The 27,328-nt window shown below is 43.9% G+C and overlaps 2 protein-coding genes across 3 annotated transcripts in view; one reads left to right on the top strand and one right to left on the bottom strand.

Annotated features, from left to right (window-relative positions):
• The window catches only part of LUZP1 (leucine zipper protein 1), a 92,253-nt gene extending 82,685 nt beyond the window's left edge, over window positions 1–9,568 (top strand). Inside the window, exons 3-4 of the mRNA XM_012650914.1 lie at window positions 481–3,659; window positions 5,494–9,568. Of these exons, the coding sequence (XP_012506368.1) occupies window positions 600–3,659; window positions 5,494–5,649 (3,216 nt within the window). The 5' untranslated portion in view covers window positions 481–599 and the 3' untranslated portion in view covers window positions 5,650–9,568. The remainder of the gene's footprint in view (window positions 1–480; window positions 3,660–5,493) is intronic.
• A 1,685-nt stretch (window positions 9,569–11,253) lies between these two features.
• Window positions 11,254–27,328, bottom strand: part of KDM1A (lysine (K)-specific demethylase 1A) — a 58,487-nt gene continuing 42,412 nt past the window's right edge. For both annotated transcript variants that reach the window (XM_012650911.1, XM_012650912.1), the window contains 11 exons: window positions 24,718–24,860; window positions 24,250–24,340; window positions 22,778–22,912; window positions 22,137–22,210; window positions 21,276–21,387; window positions 17,505–17,637; window positions 15,753–15,940; window positions 15,219–15,333; window positions 13,313–13,440; window positions 12,509–12,655; window positions 11,254–11,754 (listed from right to left, as the gene is read on the bottom strand). In XM_012650911.1, the coding sequence (XP_012506365.1) occupies window positions 11,569–11,754; window positions 12,509–12,655; window positions 13,313–13,440; window positions 15,219–15,333; window positions 15,753–15,940; window positions 17,505–17,637; window positions 21,276–21,387; window positions 22,137–22,210; window positions 22,778–22,912; window positions 24,250–24,340; window positions 24,718–24,860 (1,452 nt within the window). In that variant the 3' untranslated portion in view covers window positions 11,254–11,568. The remainder of the gene's footprint in view (window positions 11,755–12,508; window positions 12,656–13,312; window positions 13,441–15,218; window positions 15,334–15,752; window positions 15,941–17,504; window positions 17,638–21,275; window positions 21,388–22,136; window positions 22,211–22,777; window positions 22,913–24,249; window positions 24,341–24,717; window positions 24,861–27,328) is intronic.

The following is a 27,328-nucleotide window of genomic DNA, read 5'->3' as shown; positions in this document are numbered from 1 at the left end:
TTTTAAAATAATAATCTTAGAATTATTTAGTGCTTTGTTACCAAGAGCTTTCCATGTATTATCTGAGAATAACACTTGGGAGAGAGTTGGTAGACATCATTATCCCATTTTACAACTAAGTAAAACTGAGGCTCAGTTTACTTAGTTAATGACTTGTAGAACGGTTAATAACTCTCCTGAGATTAGGCAAGTGGCAGATGGTAAAGATTTTATTATACCCTGCCATGAGAATTGAGGCCTTCTTCTGCTTTTTGCCCTGCTGCCCACTGGTGATATTCTTCATTAGGTTGAAACTCTAGATATCAGCTCAGTATTGCCCATAAAGAACCAGTGGGTTTTTTTGTAGGTTCATTCAACAGATTTGAGCACCTGCTATGTCCTAGGTGCAAGGATTACAGATAGGAGATCTTTTTACAACTGGGAGCTAAAGAACAGGTTTTAGATTTGCTGACTAACATGTTTTCTACTTTTTTTCTGTAGTCAAATAATGGTCTCCACCTGCCAAAGAAGGTTGTGGTTGCCAAGAGAAAGGTAACCATTTCTCATCCCCTCGAGTGGAATTGGATGCCTCTAGGAGCCCACATTGGTTGGCAGTAGACATGGCTGAATTTGCAAGCTACAAGGAGACTGCTTCCAGCCGCCACTTGCGGTTTAAGTTACAGAGTCTAAGCCGCCGCCTTGATGAGTTGGAGGAAGCCACAAAAAACCTCCAGAAAGCAGAGGATGAGCTCCTGGATCTCCAGGACAAGGTGATTCAGGCAGAAGGCAGCAACTCCAGCATGTTGGCTGAGATTGAAGTGCTGCGCCAGCGGGTGTTGAGAATTGAAGGTAAAGATGAGGAAATTAAGAGAGCAGAGGATCTGTGTCATTTGATGAAGGAGAAACTTGAAGAGGAGGAAAACCTAACTCGGGAGCTGAAATCTGAGATTGAACGGCTTCAGAAACGAATGGCTGAATTAGAGAAGCTAGAGGAGGCCTTTAGTAGGAGTAAGAATGACTGTACCCAGCTGTGCCTGAGCCTGAATGAGGAGAGAAATCTGACCAAGAAAATCTCCTCTGAGCTGGAAATGCTGAAAGTCAAAGTGAAAGAACTGGAATCTTCTGAGGACCGCCTGGATAAAACTGAGCAGAGTTTAGTGTCAGAGTTAGAAAAGTTGAAATCATTAACTCTGAGCTTTGTAAGTGAGAGAAAATACTTGAATGAAAAGGAGAAGGAAAATGAGAAATTGATAAAAGAACTCACTCAAAAATTAGAACAGAACAAAAAAATGAACCGAGATTATACAAGGAATGCTTCTAATCTGGAAAGAAATGACCTACGGATTGAGGATGGTATCTCTTCTACACTGCCGTCCAAAGAATCAAGAAGGAAGGGCACTCTGGACTATCTAAAGCAGGTAGAGAACGAAACAAGAAATAAATCAGAAAATGAAAAGAACCGAAATCAGGAAGACAACAAAGTCAAAGACCTTAACCAAGAGATTGAGAAACTTAAGACGCAAATCAAACATTTTGAATCTTTGGAAGAAGAGCTTAAGAAAATGAGGGCCAAAAATAATGACCTTCAGGATAATTACCTAAGTGAACAAAATAAAAACAAATTCTTAGCCAGGCAGCTGGAGGAAATAAAGCTACAAATAAAGAAACAGAAAGAGTTAGAAAACGGGGAGGTAGAAGGGCAAGATGCTTTCCTGTCCAGCAAAGGCAGACATGAGAGGACTAAGTTCAGAGGCCACGGGAGTGAGGCATCTGTGTCCAAGCACACATCCCGGGAACTGTCTCCTCAGCATAAGCGGGAAAGGCTCCGAAACAAGGAGTTTGCTCTCAACAATGAAAACTATTCTCTCGGCAACAGGCAGGTTTCCTCTCCCAGTTTCATCAATAGGAGGGCAGCAAAAGCTTCTAATATGGGGGCAGGTACAGACAGTGGGACTCAGGAAACAAAGAGAACTGAAGACCGATTTGCATCTGGATCCTCTCAGAGCGAAGGGAAGAAGTCCAGGGAGCAGCCATCGGTACTTAGCCGCTATCCCCCAGCTGCTCAGGAGCACAGTAAAGGTTGGAAGGGGACTCCCAAGACGGGCACTGAGAGTGGATTGAAGGGAAAAGTAGAGAAGACAACACGAACATTTAGTGACACTACTCATGGATCTGTTCCCAGTGACACACTGGGTAGAGCTGACAAGGCTTCTGATACCTCTGAGGCTGTCTTTGGCAAGAGGGGACAGGCGCCTGGCAATGGAAGTCAAATAACTCAGGCTGCAGACTCTGGCTGTTCTAAGGCCATCGGAGCTCTGGCTTCATCTCGAAGATCCTCCTCAGAAGGGCTCTCTAAAGGCAAAAAGGCTGCCAATGGCCTGGAGGCTGATACCAGTTCCCAAAATTCTAAGGCTCCTATTTTATCAAAGTATCCTTATAGCTCCAGAAGCCAAGAGAACATCCTCCAGGGCTTTTCATCCCCAAATAAAGAAGGAGTTGATCAACCCATAGCAGTTATGATGGAAGACAGCAGTCAACATGAAGCCTTGAGGTGTCGAGTCATCAAATCCAGTGGCAGAGAGAAGCCAGACTCAGATGATGACTTGGACATAGCATCTCTTGTTACTGCCAAGCTGGTAAACACAACCATCACTCCAGAGCCAGAGCCCAAACCACAGCCTAACTCCAGGGAAAAGGCCAAATCCCGAGGGGGACCTAGGACCTCCCCATTTGAGAATGATAAAGATACTGGAATAGAAAATGAATCTGTGAAATCTGTCAGAGCATCCACCAATGCCGTGGAATTCCTAGATGCCAATGGTGCTGGGGTAAAAAGCCAAAGGCCATTTAGCCCCAGAGAGGCCTTGCGGTCTAGAGCTGTCATCAAACCTGTTATCATTGATAAGGATGTGAAAAAAATCATGGGAGGATCTGGAACTGAGGCTTTGTTGGAGAAACAGAAACCTACCTCCAAAACAGGGCCAAACAAAGTGACAAGCAGCATTACTATCTACCCCTCTGACAACAGCAGCCCTAGAGCCACCCCAGGCGAGGCCCCAAGGGAGAGGCACACGTCCACCAGCAATATCCAGGTTGGGCCGCCAGAGCTCACATCGGTTAGCAACCATGTCAACTCCCCCTTTGAGCTCTCCATTCATAAACATGATATCACCCTGCAGCTCACAGAAGCTGAGAGAATGGGAGATGGGCCCCTTAAGAACAGGCCAGAAACAGTGGTCTCTCGGAGCAGCATTATAATCAAGCCGTCGGACCCTGTGGAGAGGAATAGCCATGCACCCCCAGCGGAGACAATCAGGTGGAAAAGCCATAATGTCCCTTCAGAAGTGGGCTCCTCAGATGCCAGACACGTTACTGTGCGGAATGCCTGGAAGAGTAGGCGAGACTTGAAATCTTTAGAAGACCCCTCAACTCGAATAGGTAAAATCATGGAACCCACCAATGCCTACATCCAGAGGTCTTCCACAGACATCTCAGAACTTGAACAGCCCAGATCCTACCTTTTGGAGCAGGGCATTCGAAGGGTAGGAAATTCAGGGGATGCCCCCGAGCTCTCCTCCAGAAGGACCCAAAGTAGCCTCACTGTGTCGGAGGTGCTCACCCGTCGGAATCGGGTAGGAGACACTGTCATGGCTGCAGCCTGGAACCACTCAGCAGGCACAGTGAGTCCCATTTCTTCCCTTCTCTCCCCTCTTTTTCTCCCCTTTGTCTCTCCCTTTTCCTCCTTTCCTTTTTCTTATTTACTTTCTCCCCTCTGCCCTGGCCTGTGTGACCCAGGATTCTGGGAACCATGGGGTTGGGAAACACTGAATAAAACCAGTAGCTCAGAGAACTAACTGTTGAAGATCAGGTGAGTTTGACCTGAAGGTTTTTGGCAGAGAGCAGCATAACTTTCCAAAATCTCTTTTCCAATTTGTCTTCTTCATTTTTCCCTCTTATATGAAGGTGACACAAAAGGAAGTTTGTCTTCTATTCTGGTTTGCCAGAGCAGCCAAAGGAGCTCCCCTTATGGTCTCACAGAGCAGCACCTGGAAACACCAGCTACAGCTGATGGGACGCTCTGGGTGACAGTAGGAGGCCCAGTGCCTTTTCTGTAGAGCAGAGATGGGACCAGTTAAACAAGTTCTTGGCTGCCTCAGTTAGACAGCAGATCTTCGCAGGCTGCCAGCATACAGGGGATGAGCAGAGCTAGGGCTCACGCTGGGCCTACTTTATAAGCTTTATACCCAAGGCCAAGTGATACTTCTTTTGCCCCAGACAGCTGTCTGTCCCATTGTATCATCAGTCTGAGGGCAGGGCTGGTTCAGTATGGTACGTTACAGGTTAGATAAATCCAGAGCCACCTGCCTTACGTGTGGGTCAGTGTCAGAACATCCCCCAGGAGTGTCTTTTAAATGTGGAACCAGTGATGATGAAAAGCATCTTGGACCTGGACACACTGCTCCCTTCATTAAAAAGGCAAGTGACCATGTTAACTTGAAAAGCCCCGTCTGTCTTTACAGGGTAGTTAACACTTGACAAAGTATTTTTCTACGCCCTGTCTCATTCAGTCCCTCAAACAGCCTTGTGGACAGATACTGTCCCCATTTTTCAGATACAGAAGCTAAGGGTCAGAGACACAAAGTGCCTTATCCAAGGTCACCCAGGTGAATTACTGAAAGCTAAGATTTGAATCCAAGATTCCTGTGTCTAAGTCCAATGCCCTTGCTATGCTGGGTGGGGAACCTATGGCCTTAAGGCCTTATGTGGCCCTCTTTATTAAAAGGATTTGCTTTGTAAAATGTGGATTCAGTCAAAAGGCTGCACTCAAGGATCCAGAAGGCCACATGTGGCCCCAAGGCCACAGGTTCTGCACCCCAACTTCTTTCTCACATTTGTGTTTTTCTTTGATCTGCATTTGCTTGGGAGGACCAAGGAGAATATTATAAAAAAAGGTAGCATTCTAGAAGAGGAGTAGGGAGAAAGATGGCTATTTAGGCCCCTGAAGCTTTGGACGTCTGAGAGATTTCAGATGAGGGACAGGCATAGAATATAAAAGGGAAGGCATGTGAGGTTTTTGGTAGTTTATAGGTGGGAAGTAGAGAAAGCTATCCAACCCTCTTTTCAGCATACTCCTCTGCTCCCCACCAAGGAAATGGATCTCACCCCCAAAAGCATGCAGTCTGCATGTACAGAACTCACGGTCTGCTGGTGCCTACTTAGGGGTACCACTCCCACACTCCCATTTCAGGCTCAATAGGACTCATGTTCAGTTGTGAGCCTCCTCATCTACCCTGGTTGTTCCCAGCAGCTTGGAGTTCCTAGTCTATCCTGATTTCCAAGGAACTTACATGTTGGCCTATACTCAGGCAAAAGCATGTCTTTGCAGTTACGCTACAGTCTGGGCTGTATCTTCCTATGCCAGGTTGGAGAGGACCCATTGGGGTAGGAGATGAAGGTGTCTTACTCCTCACTGTACTGTCCTCCACAGCTCACTTTTGTTATTTATTGGCACAGGAGGAAGGTGAAGACTGCACACTCAGTGTCTACAAGCGACTGCACAATTCCCTGGAACAGTCAGAACTGCCCACGAAGCAGGGGCTGCCAGAGTCTGGACGAGTACGGGCCGAGGAACGATTACGGCCAACCAGGCCCTGTGCTGAGGAAAACTGAGCTAGCTGGATGAGGTCTGCTGTCTCTCCTCTGCTCCTGCTCTTCCACCTTCCTGCCCTATGAAGGATCTAAGGCCAGTTGACCAGGCTAGACACAAGGCCTTGGCTGGGAGAGACCATAAGAGAGCCAGGCTATGGCTCAGGTCATTTTTGCCAGTTGGCCAGAGGGAATCAGACTACAAGCTGGACAGTCACCCAGGCCCAGCCTTCCCTGATGCATGAGTCCTCTTTCCTTGTCCCTGTCCCCCAGGTAGTATGGATCATCCTGGCCCCTAAATGGGGAAAGATGTAGAAATCCCCCACCATACGGCAGCAGTCAAAAGCTCTTCTCTGCTCCTTGGTGGGTTGTTTCTGTATCACAGAGCAGCCCCTTGTCTGTGTGGTTAAAGTTCTGATTTCTTAGTGTCCTCACCACATCTAATTCACTCCTTGTCTGCCCTAAGAGCTCAAATACCAAGACTTACCAGCCATCAGCTCCATCTAGGGGGCTTTCCTTAGACTTTTAAAGCAGAAGAGGGCTGTGCTGCCTCAAAGGGCTGGATTATGGGACTACGCTTTAGGTTAAAGTTTGTCTGACCTGGCCCTGGCTGGCCATTGGTTCCTGGGGCCAGAGCTTGCAGATACCCATTGGAATGACATCATCCCTCCCCAACCCCAGCTCTCCTGCTCACCTTCAAAGGCACCTGGAAGTGCACAAGCCATGTGCATCTCCTTCCCTGGGCACCAGTAATGCTGCTGGCATCGCCTGTTCTCTCTCCTGTGGCTGGAGACTTCAGGCTGACTTCATCATTTCCACCTTAGGAAACTCCCTCTAAGCTGGGCCTGACCTAGCATACTCTGCCTTTGAGGAAGTGCCCAGCAAAGGGGAAAGCAGACTGGAAGAAGCAACTTCCCTTTAGTCACTCCATAAGCAATAGCTCCATGAAAGGCATGGACTATGAGAATACTCCCTCCTGTTCCTCCTTCATCCCCCATGGAGGAGGCATTGCACTTTACCAAGCTGATGCATTCCTACGGAAGTGGGCCCGTGATTTCTGCAAGTTGACTATCACGATGATGACTTCATTGGAGGAAAGATGATACATGCCCATTGAGGGCCTCAGGTTTATACAGTTGACAATGCAGCAAACCTTTCAGGAAGCCACATAAATAAAAATTGGTTAGTTTCCTTATACCAACCAATCACTTGGGGAAGTCAAAAAGAATTGGATGTTTTGGCACTGCTTTTTCTATAGCATTCTCTCAATTCAAAGAAGGGATCCCCTTTCAAAGGCTACCTTTATAAAGCACATGCAATTGCCTTCATAGCGAGAGCATTAGGAGGCTGGAAAACTGCATTTTTTCCCCATGGCTTTGTTACTTCATTGTTGTGTGACCCTGGGCAAGTCATTGTCCTCTTGGAGCCCCAGTTTCCCAGTCTGTAAAATGAGTTCTTTGAAATGGATGGTGTCTAAGGGCCCCACATCCGGTATTCTAAGGTTTTTCTGTTTTTACTGTCCAGTGTGTGATGATTCCTGCTTTTGGAAGGATCATCCACGTGGGTTTGGGGAATGTGTCTTCCCTCCTGCCTGCGATTGTTTTCCTGGGCCTTATGTTTTCTAGTTTCCCCATGTTTTAATCTCATGGGGATGAGCTTAGAGAAGTTCCCTAGGCCTCAGTTTTCCAGTCTGTAACGTGAAGGGATTAGGTTAGATGGTCTCTGAGGCCCTTTGTGGCATCAGCCTTGCCCAGTGCCACACAGTTATCTTCTGGTTTTCAGGCGAGGGTGCTTTCCATGACACAAGTCTGTGTCTCTCCTGTTCTTGTGCATCTCCTGTGACTTCCTGGCAAGAGGAAGACTCAAGACTTCCTCAAGAGGAATCTGAGTCATTTTCTCTGTCTCCACCCAGCATGGGAACCAGTATTCATCCTGCCCTTGTCTGCATCAGACTTGGCAATCCCGATGGGGGCGCACCTACCTTACTCTCAGAGACAGCAATGTATTGCTCACACTTCTATTTTCCGGAGTTTTGCCAATCTAAGGGCATTGTCACATGGCTTGCCTTTCTTCTCCACATCCCCACCTCAGATGCTCAACTTAAGATGCTATTTTCAAAATTTCTTCCTGCTGCTTCTCCTTAGTCACTGGCCAGAAACTAGCTCCCTTAAGGTGCAACCCTTCACTTGCAGCCCCCCTGCTATTCTCCTTCACTGGCTACAACCCTGAGTTCAAAGGAGATCGACCTCTGTGGTGGTCATCTGAAGGCATAGGAAATTAAGTCTGTGGCTCTTCTCTGCTTGAAACAGAAGGGCGCCGGGCGCCAAGCCATGCTTAAAAAGATCTCACAATAATAATTCTTGTCTTTGGGTATTGGAGCCCTGGATTCTGGTGCTGTAGCTCCTGGTGCCAAAGTCTGGATCTTTCCACAGTTCAGCAGCACCAATGTGTGCTGCTATTCAAGACGCTCTGTGGAAGAGGACACAGCTGTGGTGCCCTTTGCTGGGGCTGCCATCTTGAAATCTGAGTGCAATAGGGTTTGATTGTTAACAATTATTTCAGGATAAATATTTTGTTTCTTTAATCTGCACATTTTCTAGAACCGTTGTAAAATAGGTTTTATTTTTAAATGTCCTCAGCATTGCAGACAATAACATTGTAATAGCAAGTGAAGGCTGGAGGCTTAGTTCCTCTGGGCTTCAAATGGCTGGCAAGGCTGGCTCTCAAATTCCAAAGTTGGAAGGCACGTTTCTGAGAAGCAACCAAGGTGTGACTGTTTGGACCCAGGCCCCGTGATCAGAGGTCCTGGAGGAAGCCTCCAAAGACAGGGGCGACCTGGTAGTTGAATAGTTATCTAATCAAGCCAAATATCCCACTGTCCTAGCCATCAAACCCACTGTTATGACAAGCCGCTTCTGCAGCTTGGCTCTAACTCTTAAATTTTACCAGCAGGTGTGTGGTTTTGGAGGGTTCTAGTGAGGTTGGGGAACCTGGCACTAGAGCTGCTTGGTTGGAACAAGTAGAGCTGGCGAAATGCCAGCAGCTAGTCTCTGCCACCTCTTGCCAGTCATACTAAAACAACCAGAGAAAGCTGGTGGTGGACAAAGCAGCTGTTAACAGCGTGGGTTAAAGGGATCTGCAGTGGGGCCAAGGAGCCAACCTCCAATGCAGGCAAGCTTGCACATAAATCATCCCCCTTTCATGGGGTGCTAGGGATTGGGGGGTGGGGGGAGTGTCTATAGTGTTCTTGGACATGTTGTCCTGGGGCAGTTTTAGTTCTTTATAGTTAGTGGTCAGTGCCAAGTGTCACCACTTCCCAGTAAAGGAACGGGGGACCCAGAGGCAGGGTCCTTGGCTGCCTTTGTTGGTATGGGTTTTTTTTGTTGTTGTTACTCTGACAAGACTGCTTGGAAGAGCTGCTTTTAGGGATTATCTTTTGAATACCCCAAGTGGGGAACAGGCTTCTCAAAGCCTCACAACCAAGATCATAGGAAAGGGGCCCTATTTTCCTGCTGCTTCACAGCTCAGAACATATACTGAATGGAATGTATTTTTAAGAGAATAGTCTATTTTTTTGTATTTTAAAGATTGCGAGGGCTAGGAAAGTAGTCCTCAAATAAAACTGTTATTGCATTATAGGCCCCTCTGCTGGGGGCATTAGTCTGTTGGTCCACACCTACTTGCTTGGGCAGGTGCTCTGGTCTCAGAGCCCTGCCCCTGGAGTCTAGGTGCAGCAGCTTCTACATTCCTGCTCCAAGCATGGGACCAAGGAGGCCAGAACCTGTCACTGGAAACCAGGGCATAGCCGTGAGCAGTGGCTCAGGGCTCCTTGGGTGCATGTATATAGTTGAAGCTGCCTGTCTGCATGTATCCTCTGGCTCTAATGCTCTCTGTTGGCTCTGCAGCACAATATGTAACCAATAAAGCTCCCTAGTTTCCATATGCTGTGTGATTTGTGAGTCAGTGATGCCAGTTTTGTTGATATCTCTGCAATATAGCTGTTCCTTATTCATTGGTGCAGCTAGTACATTTCACTCTATTTTATTTAAAATACCTAGCCAGGGCTGGGCGCAGTGGCTCACGTTTTGGGAGCCAAAGTGGGAGGATTACTTGAGGCCAGGAGTTGGAGACTGAGCAAAAGGAAGACCATGTCTCTACAAAAAAATAGAAAACTTAGGTGGGCATGGTGTTGTGCACCTGTAGTCCTAGCTACTCAGGAGGCCGAGGCAGGAGGATCACCTGAGCCCAGGAGCTTCAGGTTGCAGTGAGCTGTGATGACACCACTGCACTCTAGCCAGGGCGACAGAGCAAGACCATATCTCAAAACAAACTAACAAAAAGCACAAACAAAAACAAAATACCTAGCCAATTATTGATGCTGTAAGGACTGGAAATGTTAGCCAAGTCCTGGAAAAGGACATGCCTAGGACCAACATAACTGTAGAGTTAGAATCAAAAGCTATTTCTTTGCTACATTTTCAGGCTTGTCTATTGTCACAAAAAAACCCACTCATCTGTCACGTTGCCTGTGCCATCTATTTAAAAAACAAAAACTCTTAAGAGCACCTACCACTGGATTTGACACCAAACCTCACCCGAGGTAACAATGTTAACAGCACAGCTGGGGTTCGAATACAGATGGCACACCAAAACCCACGCACTTCCGCAGCGCACTGTTCTCACCTTTTCATCAGTTACACCACTTACCCTGATCCCGGTGCATGGATTTTTTCCACTGTTGTCACCCATTCCAAGACTAGAGAAAAAGGGTCTCTTCCATTTTCATCTTCCAGTCAGACTACCAATATAATGTCCCTTAAAATCCTACTAAGAGTAAAAGCTCATTTAAGGGACAACATTACACACACTTGTAGTATTAATAACATAGTTATATCTGTTAGGAGCTCTTGGGGGAAGGAACAGGTACTAACAGGTACTATTACTCCCTTCTTGTAAAGATATTTTTGCCTTATAAGGCAGAAAGGATTTTATAGGTATGATTAAGGATTTTGAGATGAGGGAGATTATTATAGATTATCCAGGCGGGTCTTAAATGTAATCACAAATATCCTAATAAGAGAGACCCAAGATTTGACTACAGAAGAAAAGGCAACGTGACGATGGAAGCAGAGACTGGATGGCGGGGCCACAGGCGAGGCATGCAGACAGCCACCAGGAGCCAGCGAAGGCAAGGAAATGAGCTGTTCTCCCCCTTCAGAGCCTCCAAAATGAACGCAGCCCTGCAGACCCATTTCAGACTGTGGCATCCAGGACTTGAACAGATTTCTGTGGTTTTAAGCCACTGAATTTGTGGTAATTTGTTACATCAGCTAAGTTACCTAAGTCCTTGATCTCCTTATACAATACTTCCCAAAACTTCCTTACACCAATACCTTTAATAGAATTCGAAAGTTAACGCAAACCCATGGAGAAAATCTGGGAAATAAAGTCAGAATGGTCTGCCAGAGGCCCAAACTTGGTTTCAAGTCTTGTGTTTTATCATAAAAATCCACCGAGTGTTCTAACATCCACACTCCTGGCACACCACCGCACAGTCCCTGCGGGAAGTAACACTCCTGTCTTACATGGGACTCCAACCCAAAAGGGAAACAAAGAGAAGAGAGGACTAATTTTATATGAAGTTTTATTCTCAAAATATAAAAAAACCACCACATAACCAAGAGACTAAGATGTTATTTCAGACTTGCCTGCTTGCCTCAGTCTTTATGAAGAACACAATTCCAAACTAATGGACAAGTTCCTCCCTATGTTCTAAGTCACTCAAAGGAAGCAACCTCCTTTGTCACATCAGGAGCTCCATCAGCTCATCATGAGCCCAGCCTCCAAGACGGGAATTTCTCAGTGGAATCTAGTATTGCTAGAAGAACTTTGCTTACATAGCAAAACACACACGTGGGCCTCTTCCCTTAGAATGCATCTGTTTCACATGCTTGGGGACTGCTGTGCAGGGACACCCGGTGTGGCCTGGCGAGGCAGGGTATACATGGCCCCCAAGAACTGGTCCGCAATCCTTCCGGCTTCTCGCAGTCCACTCAGCAGAGCACCGTGGACTGTGGCTGGGTAGTTACGGATAGTATGTTCTCCCGCAAAGAAGAGTCGTGGAATTGGCTATTTCAGGGGAAAAGGAAAATCAGCAAGTTACAAATATGCCTTTATTTTTGTTGTATTTGAACTTCCAAATTCCCTTTGACCTCTGAAGGTTGATCCCCCCCATCCCAATTACTGTTCATCGTTCTACCAGAGTCTCCCTCATCAGCAAGCATTTTCCTAGAACTGACAGAGGCAGAAATGGGACAATAAAACTCAGGCCAGCTCTAGTTCTAGAGTGATGTTTATTAAGGACTCTGTTCCTGCTTATCAATTTACTGATCCTCAATTTTAGCAGTAATTACTTGGGGGAGCCTAACTGCTCTGGAGCACAGAGCTCTACATGAGGAACCCTTACCGCTCTCTGGTGCAGGGTCTGGCACCAAGGTCTAGAGAAGGACCCAAGGTCATTCCTCAGGGGCATGCCCTGGACGCCCCTAGTGATTGAGATCCTGCAACAATCCTATGAGCCACTACAAAATGAGTTGGAATTAAAAATAGTTTTGTTTTTTAGAGGAAATACTAAATAAGAAAAAAAGTTACTGACTTATATTCAGGACTCTTCCGTTTTGAATATAGACTGCCTAGATTTACAAAGCCAAAATATGAGAAATCAGACACAAATAATACTGTTCATCTCTTTTCCTCTGCTCTTGGTTATACGAAAGGGTCCAAGGACAGAATGATTAAAATCTAAAAAAGAAGGTGACATCATTTTTACCCTGAGATCTTGGCCTTTTCCCAAATAAGCCCGGATAATTTGCCAGTTTCTCACCTGAGGGGCACCTGGAATTGAGGGGCCAGGAGTGATTGGCTGAGCCATTAAATCGTAGTCATTGCCAGATGATCCTGCGGCCACGTAGGAGTAGGAGCCCCGGGCCCAGGGATCAGCCCGCCAACGAGACACCACAGTTTCCTTGGGCTAAAGGAAAAACCATGAGCAAAAGTCATTACTAGTCACCAAGGAAAACCAGTCATCTAAAAGGCAGAAAAGCAGTGGTGGGCGGGGTTGCACAAGTGACAGAGAGAGTGACGAGACACGAGAGCCAAGTGATGAATATTCTGCTTTGAAATACACTGGGGCACAATGACCAGACAGCAAGGAAGCCTCCTGTTGCGTTCTTGTCTGTGAATCCAGAGATCTAAATGGGACTTGATCTTTACTCTGTTCTGTAAATTCACATCAAGTATTTAATAGGCCTTCTTTCAAAGGAATAAGGGGTTCAAGTATTTCAATGGGCCTAAAAAACAGAAAACAGTACAAAGAGATTCTCTTAAGACTTCCTTGAGATACTCACTGTCATTTGGCCGCTTTGTCTAAAAGGCAGGGGGTGGTGACTCTGCAGGCAGAGGAGGAATGTGGCTAACAGCCTTCACATTCCCCAGCCAATGTACTGGGGGACCTTTCTGAACCCCACATTTGAGGGCGTGAACTCCGAACATTAATAATTCACGTAAACCCAGCATGCACTTCTCAATTCTGGCTGAAACTGTTCTGACCAAGAACCTCTGCTACAAATAAATCGAACCCTGGTTCGGTCTGAACCCCAGATCCCACTTGCCCCACCCACCTGCTTACCTGGGGCACTGCACTGCTACCAAAAATCCCTTTCAGAATGGCCAGGCATCGGCCAACGATCACATCATCGCTTATGTTTTCCATAATGCCAGCAGCTTCTCCTGCCACTAGTGCCAACAGTATTGGAGCTGGGGAAACAAAAAGGACAATTCCAGGGGTTTCCTACAGACTTTTCTCAAGAACTTCCTTATGGGGTCCCACTTTATTCTTGGTGCGATGAAATCCGACGACAGAGACCTGGAGCGTCACTCAGACGGTAGAGACAAGTTACCTTTCTGCAACAGCAAACTGAACCTATCCTCGAAACCTGGCTCGAAGGGAGCTGGTAGGCCACAGCGAGTCCCGTGTGACTCGCAGGCACTTCACTGCTTCCACTGCGCAGAACACGGCAGTCCTGACGGTATCTCAAACCTCGCTAACGGAAGAAAACTGACAGGGATCCCTGCATTCTGGCACAGAATTCTTCGTTAGCCCTGATACCTTAGATAGCTCCACGACGATGGTGACATCCCTTACAGCTGCTATCCCAGGCCCCTCCAAGCCCATCACTGTCCTCAGTCACCCACCTGGTGAATATTTATTTACACAACAGACTTATGTGACAGGCACGGTACTGGATGATGGGGATGTGAACTGGGCTATATACCCCATTAGAGCGACAGATAAGTAATTACACAGATAATTATGGACTGTGATAGAAGCTATGTTGAAACACACAGGATACAGGGAAAAGCATACACGTCATGGCAGTGGGGTATGTGTGTCCTGGAAGGCCTCTTTGAAATACAGACATTCAGGTCAAGACCTGAAACCTGAAGCCTAAGTAGTGCACCAGGTTGGGAAGCAGAGAAGGAAAGAAAGAAAAGCAGCCGGCTCAGCCCACCGTCCACGCAGAGGCTCTGAGGTAGAAAGCAGCAGAGCGCACTCCAGGCACGGAGAGCAGGCAGGTGTGTGTGCGGGGACTCCGGCGATGGAGCGGGTGAAGGGGCTGGGCACGGACGAAGACGCAGAGATGGGCTAAACTACGAGCGGCCTCAGGGTGAGGAGTGTGAACGTTTTCTTTCAGCGATGGAAAGCCACCAAGAGAAGCAGGAGTATCTGCAGTAGCTACTGGGACCCGCCCAGGTGAGAGTGGCCTGGACTGGGAGGTGGGCAGCAGAAGAAAAGTCAGCAGGTTTGAGAGCGATCATGAGCTGGCACTGACAGGACGTGGTGGCCTGGATGGGGAAGCGAACACACACTCGGCTGTGTCAGAAACGACGTGCTCTGTGGAGTCAGAGGCCGCAGAGTGTGAAGGACGGTTCCCCGTCGGGCAGCGAGGAGTGGCGGAGAGAAGTGCGGGTGGACGCCGCGCTGGTTAACTGCTGTGTCTGTGTGGTCGAGGCCACGCCTCTCGGTCCTGCTGCGTGGCAGGATGTCTCACTGTTCCACAGCCCTTTCTTGGAAAGGGTACAAATATGCTTTCTTTAGGTCTATACAGAATTAAGAGTAGTCCAATTACAGAATAAAATAGGTGAGCAGGAGGTGGGAGTGTGATAGATACATTCTAAGGGAAGTGTTCAAAGATTCAGGGGCAAGTCAGTCTGAGAATGAGGAATACAAGTTTTCCCTTCCAGGAAGCCTCCCTGAACCTGTCCCTCCTGGCTGAGTTAATTCTTTTTTTCAGCCTGTCGCTCTCCCTGGTGCCCTGTTCTGGGACTGCCTGCCTCCCTACTCTACCCACCACTAGGCTGTGAGCTCCCTGAGGGCTTTTATTTTTTTTCCTCCCCATATTTTCAGTACCTAAAAGGTATTTCAGGAATTGTTTGTTGAGTTAATGAAAAGAGAAATTAAGGCATATATATATTTGAGAAAATCCAGAATTTTCCTAAAAGGATGTGAAAAACATTAAAACTAGAAGACTTACCTTTATAAAGGTTCCAGAAGAGGAAGAGCTCACCCCGGCTGGCAGTCGTACTGCCAACATGCCCAAACAAATTGACACTTGGATCCCAGAACACCCGGTCAAAACACAACACCACCTACCATAAGAAAGGAGCACATGAGCTGGTGACGGGGCTCAGATAATACGGCTTTAAGCATAGCTGTACACCAACAGAAGTACTTCTTCCTCATAAAGAGACTTTATTAAAGTCTCTTATAATCTGCTTTCAACTTGAGCCCAGAAATCCCTATTATAAATGTATTACTTAGGAGAACATTTATGACCCTCTTTTTGTAGGCCTGGGTTTGTAAAATGACCCCAAGACGAAGCCTGCATGGATAGTTTATAATTAAGCACTGAAGGGAATGAACTGACAGGCCTCAGCCCTGATAGCGCAGTTGAGAGCACAGCCGAATGCACGGAAGTGCACACCCCTCTCCTCGCTGAGGAGAAGACGGCAAGACTGATGATATTTGCACACTGGGTATGCAGAGAAAGATGCCTAGACCTAGTTACCTTGTTAAGGTTGCCAAATCCCATCCTTTGCACCGCAGATGTTTTCCACTCAGGAAGAGGTGGCACAAACTGCACAGCTGGTGGCTGCTGCTTCAGCACTCCCAGGGGAAGGGTACAGAGAACTGCATCGCATTTATAAATAAAGGTTTGACTCGTGGAGCGGGTATTCACAGCTATCACTTCGCATCCTACAGAGGTTGGTGGGAAAAGACTTTATTGGTGATGACGACGGTTCTGATGAGGGCACTGAACTTTGACGGCACGAGAGGATCTACCTCTCTCTCACTTAATTCTGACTGTAAGTCTGTATTATCTATTTTTATCATCGTCATGTGTCACATAAGAAAACTGATGTAGAGGTCAAGTAACTCATCTAAGGATTTAATGATTTAAACCCTCACTGTCAACTTTAGAGTCCTTAATTGTCACCCCATACTACCCTCCTGGCGATCTTTCTGGACTCATGAAAGGACCTTAGCATTTACCAAAATAAATTTAGACCACAAGTAAGAGTAAAATGTCAATCCCACTAGAGCCGATGCCCTTCCACTGTGGTTAGCTGCTCACTGAGAACCGAGAGAAGAACGGCACCAGAAGACCGTGATGCAGACCTGAGGGATGCAGCCTACCCCTGCGCAGCACGCTCTTCTCGAGGACACGCTGTGATGCCCACTCGGCTCGTCAGAATACGAACGAGCTCAAAGTTGACCTCAAAAAGGGCACTAAAGTTAACATCATTTTTCCTTTTTTAATGACTATTTATATAATTTTTAAAAATATATATATGGATAGCTCAAAATAAGTATGAGAGCTCAGTACATGCCCATTTTCTGTGGCTGTGGAACTAGGGGAAATGACGACAGCTACTGTCACTGTTCTCCATCTGACTACAAAAGACTAAAGGTTACAGATTTCCCAACACCGTCAGCTAGAAGCTGCCTCTGATGGAAAACTTCCAGTGGCTGCTGGTGATCTCAGCAACTCCAGGAAAGGGGCCACAAAGGGTAAGACTGGTAGCTACGTCTCCACTTCTCATGCCTAGGCAGTCACACAAGGGCCTTCAGAGAGAGAAGTGACGAGTTATCCTAAGGAGTGCAGGATGCAGCAGTTTTCTGCACTTCACATTCAATGTACTCGGAAACCAACAACAATAATGTTGATTCCCCATAGGAATCACAGGGCAACTCCATCTTTGAAGTCAGCTTATTAGCAGGACTGCTCCAGAACTAGCCTGAGCAAATTAGCCCACCGGAATAGGAAAAGCCAGAATGGATCCAAAGACCAAGATGCAGATAGTGAAATAGAAGGGGTAGGGCCCACTGGAGCCCAGGAGCCAAAATCCTGGTATTTACAAATACTCAGCAAAATTAGATCCAAACTCACTGGCTCACCCAAATCTAAAACTTTCTGAGCACTGACATGGCGCTCAAAGGAAATGCTCCCTGGAGGAGCATTTCAGATTACAGATTTTTGGATTAGGAATACTCAACTGGTAATACCAAACTAGTCCACGCACAAATCGGAAACTCTAAAACCTGCCTCAATTTTCTGGTTTATAAAATGAGGGGGGTTAGAACCACCAAAGATTTTATAGGCTCACCTATCTGTAAATGCAAATTTTTATCCAGAAATCATAGTTTATAAAACATTTTAGTAGAAAATGTACCTAATACTCTTGCTGTAGGTCATCTCAACAAAAAGATGAGTCCTCTGTTTCAGGAGAGGAACGTTCCCTGCAAAGCAGCGACGTACCTGAAGCCGTGTAGCGAACCTGCCGCACTGCTGTATTTAGTTTAATGTCCAGGCCTTCTGCTAAAGCCACAGGCACGCACGAGTAGCCATTCCTCACTGTCAGGTGGCTGCCAGTAAACTCAAAGTCATCATCCTAAAGAGGAGAGAAAAGGACGCATTTCCATCATTTTCTTAATCTAATCTATACCATCTGTACCGAATTCTGTAGGACAATGCTGAAAAACACAAGCTTGCACAGTCAATGTTTTACAGCAGAAATTAAAGAACACTCAGTATTACGCTATAGCTGCCAAAGGAAACTGAAAGAAAAAAGAAAAAAACACCAAAATCCCCCTAATCTTTGGGCAGTGAGATTGAGGAAGTTTCTTTTTTCCCTAGATAGATTTTATTTCCCCCCCTTTTTTTTTTATTTCACCATATTATGGGGGTACAGATGTTTGGGTTACGTATGTTGCCCTTGCCCACCCCCACCAAGTCCAAGTTTCAAGTGCGTCCATCCCTTGGATAGTGCGCATCGCACTCTTTGTGTGTGCATATACACGTCCCCTCCTGCCCCCTCCCCCCGCCCGACATCCCATAGATGTTATTCTTATATGTGCACTTATGTGTTGATCAGTTAAGACCAATTTGATGGTGAGTACATGTGGTGCTTGTTTTTCTATTCTTGGGATACTTCACTTAGTAGAATGCGTTCCAGCTCTATCCAGGAGAATACAAGACATGCTATATCACCATTGTTTCTTAAAGCCGAATAGTACTCCATGGTATACATACATATACCACATTTTATTAACCTAGATAGTTTTTATTATCATAGTCTTGTACCATCAAGTCTAGACCATCCATGGGGGAGGGACAGATAGGGGAAAGCAATGATCCAGGAATTCATGATGAGATGTTATTAAAGTTTATTTATTTGGCTTGTGAATGCATTAGAGATTTGTAGGATATCAGATTCACTGTCCTAATTACATTTTCTTTTACCCAAGCACAAAACCAGTTTTTATTCCTTAAATTTACAGGTTTTAAAGTTGAGGAAGGCTTCCAAAAGTAAAGTTAATCAAACTAGATAAAGGCAATCTAGGATTATAAAGAGTGACCCAAGATAATCCATATAGTAAAGAAGATTTGGGCTGGAAGTTAAGAATCCCCAAAATGATCTTATTTCTTTGAATTTACTTAAAATTTTTCTATATAGAGAAACTTTTATATTATATAATATTTCTAATTCCATAAAATTCTTGGGGAAAACATAATTCTTTAGGAATTAGATAAATATTGGACTGGCAGCAAAACTCTCACTACTTCGTGACAGACCCATCTGCTCCCCATAAAGATTAGTTAAAATCACTCACATTCGGCCGGGCGCAGTGGCTCATGCCTGTAATCCCAGCACTCTGGGAGGCCAAGGTGGGTGGATTGTTAAAGGTCAGGAGTTCGAGACCAGCCTGAGCAAGAGCGAGACCCTGTCTCTACTAAAAAATAGAAAGAAATGATCTGGACAACTAAAAATATATATATAGAAAAAATTAGCCGGCCATGGTGGCACATGCCTGTAGTCCCAGCTACTTGGGAGGCTGAGGCAGAAGGATTGCTTGAACCCAGGAGTTTGAGGTTGTTGTGAGCTAGGCAGACGCCATGGCACTCTAGCTGGGGCAACAAAGTGAGACCCTGTCTCAAAAAAAAAAAAAATCACTCACATTCAACATGTAATACCATCACAAATAGACACATACTGACACTTCAAGTGATAAATCAATGACTAAAAGGGCCTTAGGATTTACAATGAAAAACCATAATGGAACTGGTAATTCTGCACGATTTTTGCCACTAACAAGTCTGACCCTCACTGTAATTATATTAAAGACTACCTGGTTATAATCTAAAGATTAAGAAGTCAAAATGATTTTTCTAGGAAAATGTATAATGAAAACTAAAATATGTAAGTAAAAATATAATGTTTACTTCCATACAGTCTTAACTCTGGCCAAAGTCTCGGATTTAGAGATTGGTCCATTTAGTATCAAAGAAGCCCTGTGATTTCTCACCAGTTCAAGAGTAAATCACACTTAAATTTAACAAAAGATGGGTAAGCCCTGTCCACTGAGATCTATATAACATCGCTGAGATAAGTTAAAGAAAATCTAATAGAGAAGTATACTATATTCAAGGATTAGAAGACTCAATACTGTTAAGATGGCAAGTCACCCTAAGTTGATCTAGGGATTCAATGCACTCCTAATCCAAATCCCAGAAGGTTTTTTTTTTTTTAATAGAAACTGATAAGCTGATTCTAAAATTTTTACGGAAATACAGAAGATCTAAAATAGCCAAAACAATTTTAAAAAAGAACAAAGTTGGCGAACTTACACTACCTGATCTCAAGACTGACTACAAAGCAATAGAATCAAGATAGTATGATGGATACAGATGAATGAACAGAAAGCAGTGACCATAAACACACGTGGCTAACTCATTTTCAGCAAAGGTGCCAAGACAAATGAAGAAAAGGATAGTGCTAGAATAATTACATAAACATACTGAAAAATATGAACCCTTCCCTCACCTCTCACTATACCCAAAAATTAACTCAAAATGGATTGTAGACCTAAACCTAAGAGCTAATAAACCCACAAAACTTCTGGAACAAAATATAGGAGAAAATCTTTGTGACCTTAAGTGAGACAAATTACTGAGGATATAAAATGCACAAAGCCTAGAAGTTTATAAACAGGACTTCATAAAATTAAAAACTTTTGCTCTTGGAGACATACCATTTAGAAAACAAAAAGACAAGCCACAGACTAGAAGACAATATCTGCAAAAACAAATGTGACAAAGGACTTCTGCACAGAATTTAAAGAACATAATTAACTCTTATAATTCAACATGAAGACAGACAACCAGGCTTTTTAAATGAGCAAAAGACCTGAATAGACGTTTCACCAAAGACATATGAATGGCTTATAAGCACATGAAGAGATGCTCTGCTGTCACTAGTCATCAGGGAAATACAAATACTACCATATCCATTAGAATGGCTAACTTTTTAAAAACTGGCATTACCAAGTATTGGGGAGGACTTGGAGCAAATGGAACTTTCATACATTGCTGGTGGGAAGAAAATTTGGAAAACGATTTGGAAATCTTTCTGTAATACTCAGCAATTCCACTCCTAGGTATTTACCCAAGAGAAAGACATAAACATTCATAAGCAGCTTCACTCATTAATAATCAAAAAAGGGAAACAACCCAAATGTGTGTCAACACACCAGTCAATGGACGGATAAACAATCTGTGGTCTATCCATACAATGTAATTTATTACTAAATAATAAAAAGGAACTACTGATATATGAAACAATAAAGATGAATATCAAAAATGTTATGCTAAGTAAAATAAGACACATACACAAAAGGCTACAGACTGTATGATTCAATTTATATGAAATTGTAGAATAGGCAAATTTATAGTGACAGAAAGCAAATCAGTGTTTGTCTGGGGGCAGGAGCCAGAGGATGAGGGACTAACTGCAAAGGGGCAAGACAGAACTTTTCAGGATAATCAAAATGTTCTGGATCTTCATTGTGGTGGTGGCGTATGACTTAGTCCGGGAAATCATCACACTGTTCACTTAAAATGGGTAAATTTCACTGTATGTAAATGATACCTCTTACTACTAAAGCTGTTTAAAAACATACACAAAATTAACAGTTTCTCTTACGAGCCCTCTCAAAGACACATGCAACAAAAATGATAAAAGAAATTTACCTGATCCCAGTGTTTAAGGGAGAGGGTAGAAAGAGGTGTGGCATTAGCAAATTCAAGATTTGCAAAATGCCAATCAAGTATCTGTCTGTCTCTTGATGAGAGATACACATCACTGCAAAAGAAGAACAAGGGAGCACAGGGTTATTAAAAGGCATAACTACTATTCTCAATGAGCTAACATGGGTGATCTCAATAACTGTGTTGGAACCTAAGCTGGGACTGTGCCTTATGTGAAGAAATAATAAGTAAAAAAAGCAAGATCTTATCTGTTCTAGTAACCCCTTTATCTCTGGTGCCTAAAGCAGTGCCAAGCTCACTACATAGGGCAAATTACAGTTGAGCCTCATATGTCTGAAAAAAAGAGATTTCTTCATACTAAGTCACCTTGTATCATAAAAGATTAGTTGTAAAAAAAAAAAAAAGTTGTCTTATTATCTTAAATAAAGCACAGACTTTATTTGATCAGCATTCACTGTCAAATGGAAATGAAGTATAAAACGTTCCTAGTCCCCGGAATTATGGATTTAAAGCAGCAATACCTTCTACCCCACTCAAATAAGACAATTTCCATTTACTACATCTTCATCCAAATACTGGATCTTATGGAGAAGGGCTATCTCCTTAAAAACCATCTGTTTAGATACCTACAACACTGTCACACATTGAAATATAAGAGTAGGGGATTTAATCAGAAACCTTAGAAGTAGTCATATTTTCAGATATTTTCCATTCATTAAATAATTCGAAATCTACTCACTGAATATAAATAAAAGCCCATTGTGCTTTATAACTTTCCTCCTAAATCTGACATAGAAAGAACAGTAAAAGCTATCACTCTGAACATTTATGTGTTTTCCTTACCTTGGGGGATTGGCTTCTAATTCTTGAAGTTTTTCTTCTAGCTTTCCTTGTGTTTCAGCTAATTCATCATATTCCTGATAAAATTAAGTGAATGATTTATCCTGAAGTATCAAATTATCTACCTAGTTTTTTTATACCACAAAGTATAAGGTCTGGATCATTTCCTGTTCAGATCATGTGTAGGAAGTGTGGCTCAATTTAAGGCTGCGATTAGGGCTTAGGGATTTTTGTTCTTGGAAACAAGTTACAATTGTGGACCTAGAATAAGATTGGGGGAGTAGGGAGAGGGGGAACATGCAGGAGAAAATAAAGGAAACACACTAGGATACTACAAAGTTATGAAGAAAAATAATAGCAACTACTATTTCCTGCCCATTTACCATGTCCCTAGCACTAAGATAGGTACTCAGAAAGCTAAACTGAGATTTAAGCAAGCTAAAATGATGAAATTCTGCAAAACAAGCAGATCTCAAACCAAACTAACCCATTAAGTCTCTCTGGCCCCTGACGTATCGAAACCCCTTTCTTCGTACTACAGGCACTTGTGATTGACTAGTAGCTCTTTCTTTTCCCAATTCCCCAGATCTGAACTGTTTCTTAGGATTCCAAGTCAAACCAGTTAGGCATTATATATACTATACCTTGCAAAGGGCAGTCAGATCCCTGTGTTTGCTTTTCACTAAGAACTCAGCAGTAATATCTCTGGGTGGCTTTACTTCAGATGCTTCTTTGTATTGCTGATGGAGTTCTTTGATTTTCTCTTTTAAATTTACCATCTAAGAGGGAAAAGTACAATATAGAAAGCAATATAATTCATTCTCAAATCACATGTACCCTTGGGTTTGGCTCCTCCCTTAAACTGCTATCACACCAAAACAGGGATGCGCTGCCCATCCTTGGAATTCTTTTTTTTTTTGAGATAGAGTCTCACTGTGTTGCCCAGGCTAGAATGCCATGGCATCAGCCCAGCTCATAGCAACCTCAAACTCCTGGGCTCAAGTGATCGTCCTGCCTCAGCCTCCCGAGTAGCTGGGACTACAGGCATGCGCCACCACGCCCGGCTAATTTTTTCTATATATTTTTAGTTGTCCAATTAATTTCTTTCTATTTTTAGTAGAGACGGGGTCTCGCTCTTGCTCAGGCTGGTTTCGAACTCCTGAGCTCAAACGATCCGCCCGCCTTGGCCTCCCAGAGAGCTAGGATAACAGGCGTGAGCCACCATGCCCGGCCCCATCCTTGGAGTTCTTAAATACCTGTTCTAATCTACATCATGCCATTTCGGAAACAGGAAAAAAAAATCCTATCGGGCTTAACATAGCGGTATCACAACACTATCAGATAAGACAGACTAGCTCTGTCTTGTAAAACTAAGGAGAAGGGCAAGGAGCTTTCATTAAAAACAAACAACAAAATCCTCCAGTATTAAAATAAATTTAATTTCCACGAAAAACAAACTACTACCAATTTAACTTGAAGTGAACTCGAAGTGAAGCGAGAGCCCAGTCACAAGGTGCACACACCCAGAGTCTGCATTAGAACCACCTGCCCCTCTCCCCTTGCCCCGTGCCGTTTACTCCCTAAGCTAATGTTACGTTTGCAGCTGGCAGGATGAGGAGAAACAAATGGTGACTTAATGCTCTAAAGCCTGGGGCTCTGGAAGGAACAGAAGAGCCCTCAACAGACACACAGCTGGAGAAGGGAGGTAGAGGATATTGGCACCTCAGGAGAAATAATAATGGCAATGAACTTGCTGCTGATTTGTTGGTCTGTATCAATGGGAACCTGGCCCCAGTACGGCTGATCTCCTGCTAATCCTACAGTTCAGCCAAGGGCACTGGGACAGCTTTGGAACAGCTAAAGGGAAGACTAAAGGGAACCAGACACAAGGAAATATCTATTTCCCCTGGCAACAACTTATCAATAGTCCTAGACTGAAAGACTGACGGATAAAACGATGCCTTTCGCTAGTCATTATTTTCTTAAGAATGAGTTCCAGCTATGCAGACCTCTTCCACACAGAAAAAAACCCAGAATTGCTTTTTCAATTTCCAAATTTAAAGATTGCCCCCTCCATTGAAGCTTCTTCAGCTGCGATGAAAATACAGAATTTCACCTTATTAAGAAGTTCTTTCAATTCTTCCTGAGTTTTCACTATCTTCTTCCAATGTTCAATCTGCTCATCTTTGACGTGCTTTTCTTGTAACCTAGGAGAGACAATATGTATAACCCGGCCACACAGTTAGCTCTGCAGCATAAGACAGGTGTCCATCTAAAACACTCAAGGGTGGCAAGGCCCACTGAAACCTCTAATACTGAGGAACAAGAAAGTTGGCTGGTGGCAAATTATTTTCTACGCTACGTTAAATATATACAATACCACAGAAGGCAAGAATTTTAGAACTGAGAGAGGCCTTAAGGATCATGTAATTATTTTAAATGCTTCTTTTACTTGTGGATTTAATGTTTTCACATGAAAATAAGTGAAAACTAGCTCAAATAAGACTTGCTGAAAATCTTAAAACATAAATAGCCAATCTTTACATGGAATTTATTGTACAATAAGCAGTGTCAAAGTACTTACTGAATGACAACTTCCAATGCCTGGCCAAGAGACACAGGCTTATTATTGAGGACATTGAAGTCTAGTTGATGACTAAGGTAAGATGTAGCTTCTAGCAACCGGTTAAACTCTTGCTCTACCATTTCATCTTTCTCTTTAGGAACCTGAAAATCCGAAGTATAGCAGAGTTGGTCCTTATAAGACTAAAGATAACCATCTATGAAAACACAAATGCTCTACAGTTTACAAAGGTCAAATATGTATCTCAAAGGGGAAACCTTTGAGGACAATGATTCAAGTTTTCTTTTCTATGAAGTGGTCAAATCCATTTAAATGAGATATGAAATGTTTTGGCCCTGATATTTCCCTCTTCTCCCACATTTGCCCTCAGAGCTAGGACTCTACCTCTAGTAACAGCCACAAGATTTACACTGGTGCTAACTGAAGTCACATGGAGCATAAGGGGCACTGAGCTGAGCTGGGCTGACATGCAAACGACACGCTAGAAAAGTCCCAGAGAACAAAAGCCACGTCAACACACCTGAGGACCTTTCAGAATAAGGACAGGATGGGAAAATAAGAAGCCCAAAGGTATCTGCTTCCCCTCAAAGATGACAGAATTTCAGGCGGGAGTAGGGAAGAGAAGTGAATTTCATGGCCAGTTGATAAGAACACACTAGCACCTTTATTCATTTGCAGAGTAGTAATGTTTTATGGCACCATTAAGCTCAGAGTTGAAAGTCCAAAGCTCCTAGAGAGACTACGAGTAACTGAAGGACACAGGTCTGGCTCCTCACTGTGGTGGATGAAGGGGGAACAGTGCAAAGCAGGTCATGAAGCTGCAAGACCAGGCTCCTGGGCCATGCTGTGTCCCTGCCTATCGATACCATCACTGAGTTGACACGCATCCCCTCTGCTTGATTCAGCCCCAAAGTGAACGGTATCTGCAAACCCATTGCTGAATTCATGGCAGCAGCGAGAGAAGGAAAAAAGCATGTCTAAGGCAAGCCTCTGCCATAAGCTGGGCAACAACTGGGAAATGGGATTCAAAGTATGATATGAGATTTCACTTTACAGGGAACCTAAAATTGGTAACACAAAAACAAAACATGAAAGTAAGCTCTAGTAATCACTGAGATTGAGGAGGAAATGACCTTTTACAATGAGAGTAACTGACTGCTGACAAAATCATCACACTAAGACTCCATCTCTTACTTGAAACTCCTTAGTTTTTGCCCTTCCCAACTAAACAGAGCATTTCCAAGCACTAGCTGCTTCTTCACTCATCACACAATTAACTCTATGAGCCACTGTGTGGTAAAAAGAATCTGGCAAGAAGGGTAATCTGAAGCAAAAAAGAAGGGAAGAGGACTGCAACTCTCCTTTGGAACTGTAAACATGACAGATGCCATAACTGATTTAATCAAAACCATATTTAAAATGTCAGATTCTAAAAGATTACACAAGGGAGAGATCAGGATATCTTTGTGAATTAGATAATCACCCTTAGCCTGAAGAAAACCTAACTCTCTAAGATTATTCTGGTTTGTGTTGAGAAATAAGGCAGAGAATGAGGCTTTGGATACTTGGTGCCATTTATATATCAGGGTGGTACCTGGGACTTGGTGGATCAAAAACATCTGACCTATCCATTCAACTCTATAGCCAAAAAAAGAACTCTCAGGGACATCCTACATGTTTTTATTACACAGCTATGAGAACTAATGGAAGAGACTTTGTCAGGAATTTCATTTATTCCTCATCAGTTACCTTTCTTCACTGATGTGATATGTAATGGTAATATAACAGAGCATCTCAAACAATGCTAAAATTTTGCTCAGAAACTTGATGTTTCTAGTACGATTCCTGCAATGACGCTACAAAAGATGGTTCTAAAAGTCTAACTCTGGTGCTCCTTTCAAAAAGGAAACAATTACATTTCAATAAGAAATCTAGGTAGTTATGCGATCTTAATTGATCACAGATGCAATGTGCATGACTTCTTTTCCTGGAGTACAAAACGGTGACATTTCTACATGCGGCTTCTAAAATGCCTGGCAAGAGGATGCTATAGCAGCAAGAGGGACTCAATCACATATGCCTCTATGATAAGGCAGAATGTGCCAATACCCAAGTGTGCAAATGGCACAGATTAAAGCTCTTCCAGTGTCCACTGGATGGCTTGCTTCAGACAAGCTTTAATCTTTGCAGCCAGGGTGCCAGTCAGATAGGGAAGTTCATTCTGAAAAAGTATGCAGCACTCAGGCTCAGTAACTGGGGTCCAGGGTGTGTGGTAGAGAAATATTTAAAGGGACACTGTCAAGGTTAGAGGGACCAAATTTGACCTTTTGTTTCTTCCCTCTGTTTGCTGAGCAGCCCACTTGATTCATTACACTTTCCCCTTTAGTCCACCCACATTCCCCACAAAAAACTGACGTTTTACATGCGCTTTCAACGACAAAAACTCAAATGGCACCAGCCCAACATATAGGCGCAACTCTACAACAACAAACCAGTGTGAATGTATGATGGAGAGGATCTTTGAAAGGAAAAGATTTAAGTTTCAAGCTTTTAATGGGTTATTGTAAACAGTGAGGAAAATGATTTGAAAAATTATGAAAAAAATACCTTG

This window comes from Propithecus coquereli, unplaced genomic scaffold (assembly GCF_000956105.1).
Source record: "Propithecus coquereli isolate 6110/MARCELLA unplaced genomic scaffold, Pcoq_1.0 Scaffold341, whole genome shotgun sequence".
Taxonomy (NCBI): domain Eukaryota; kingdom Metazoa; phylum Chordata; class Mammalia; order Primates; family Indriidae; genus Propithecus; species Propithecus coquereli.
Note: the sequence above shows the minus strand (reverse complement) of the source record. Positions and strands in the feature narration are given on the sequence as shown.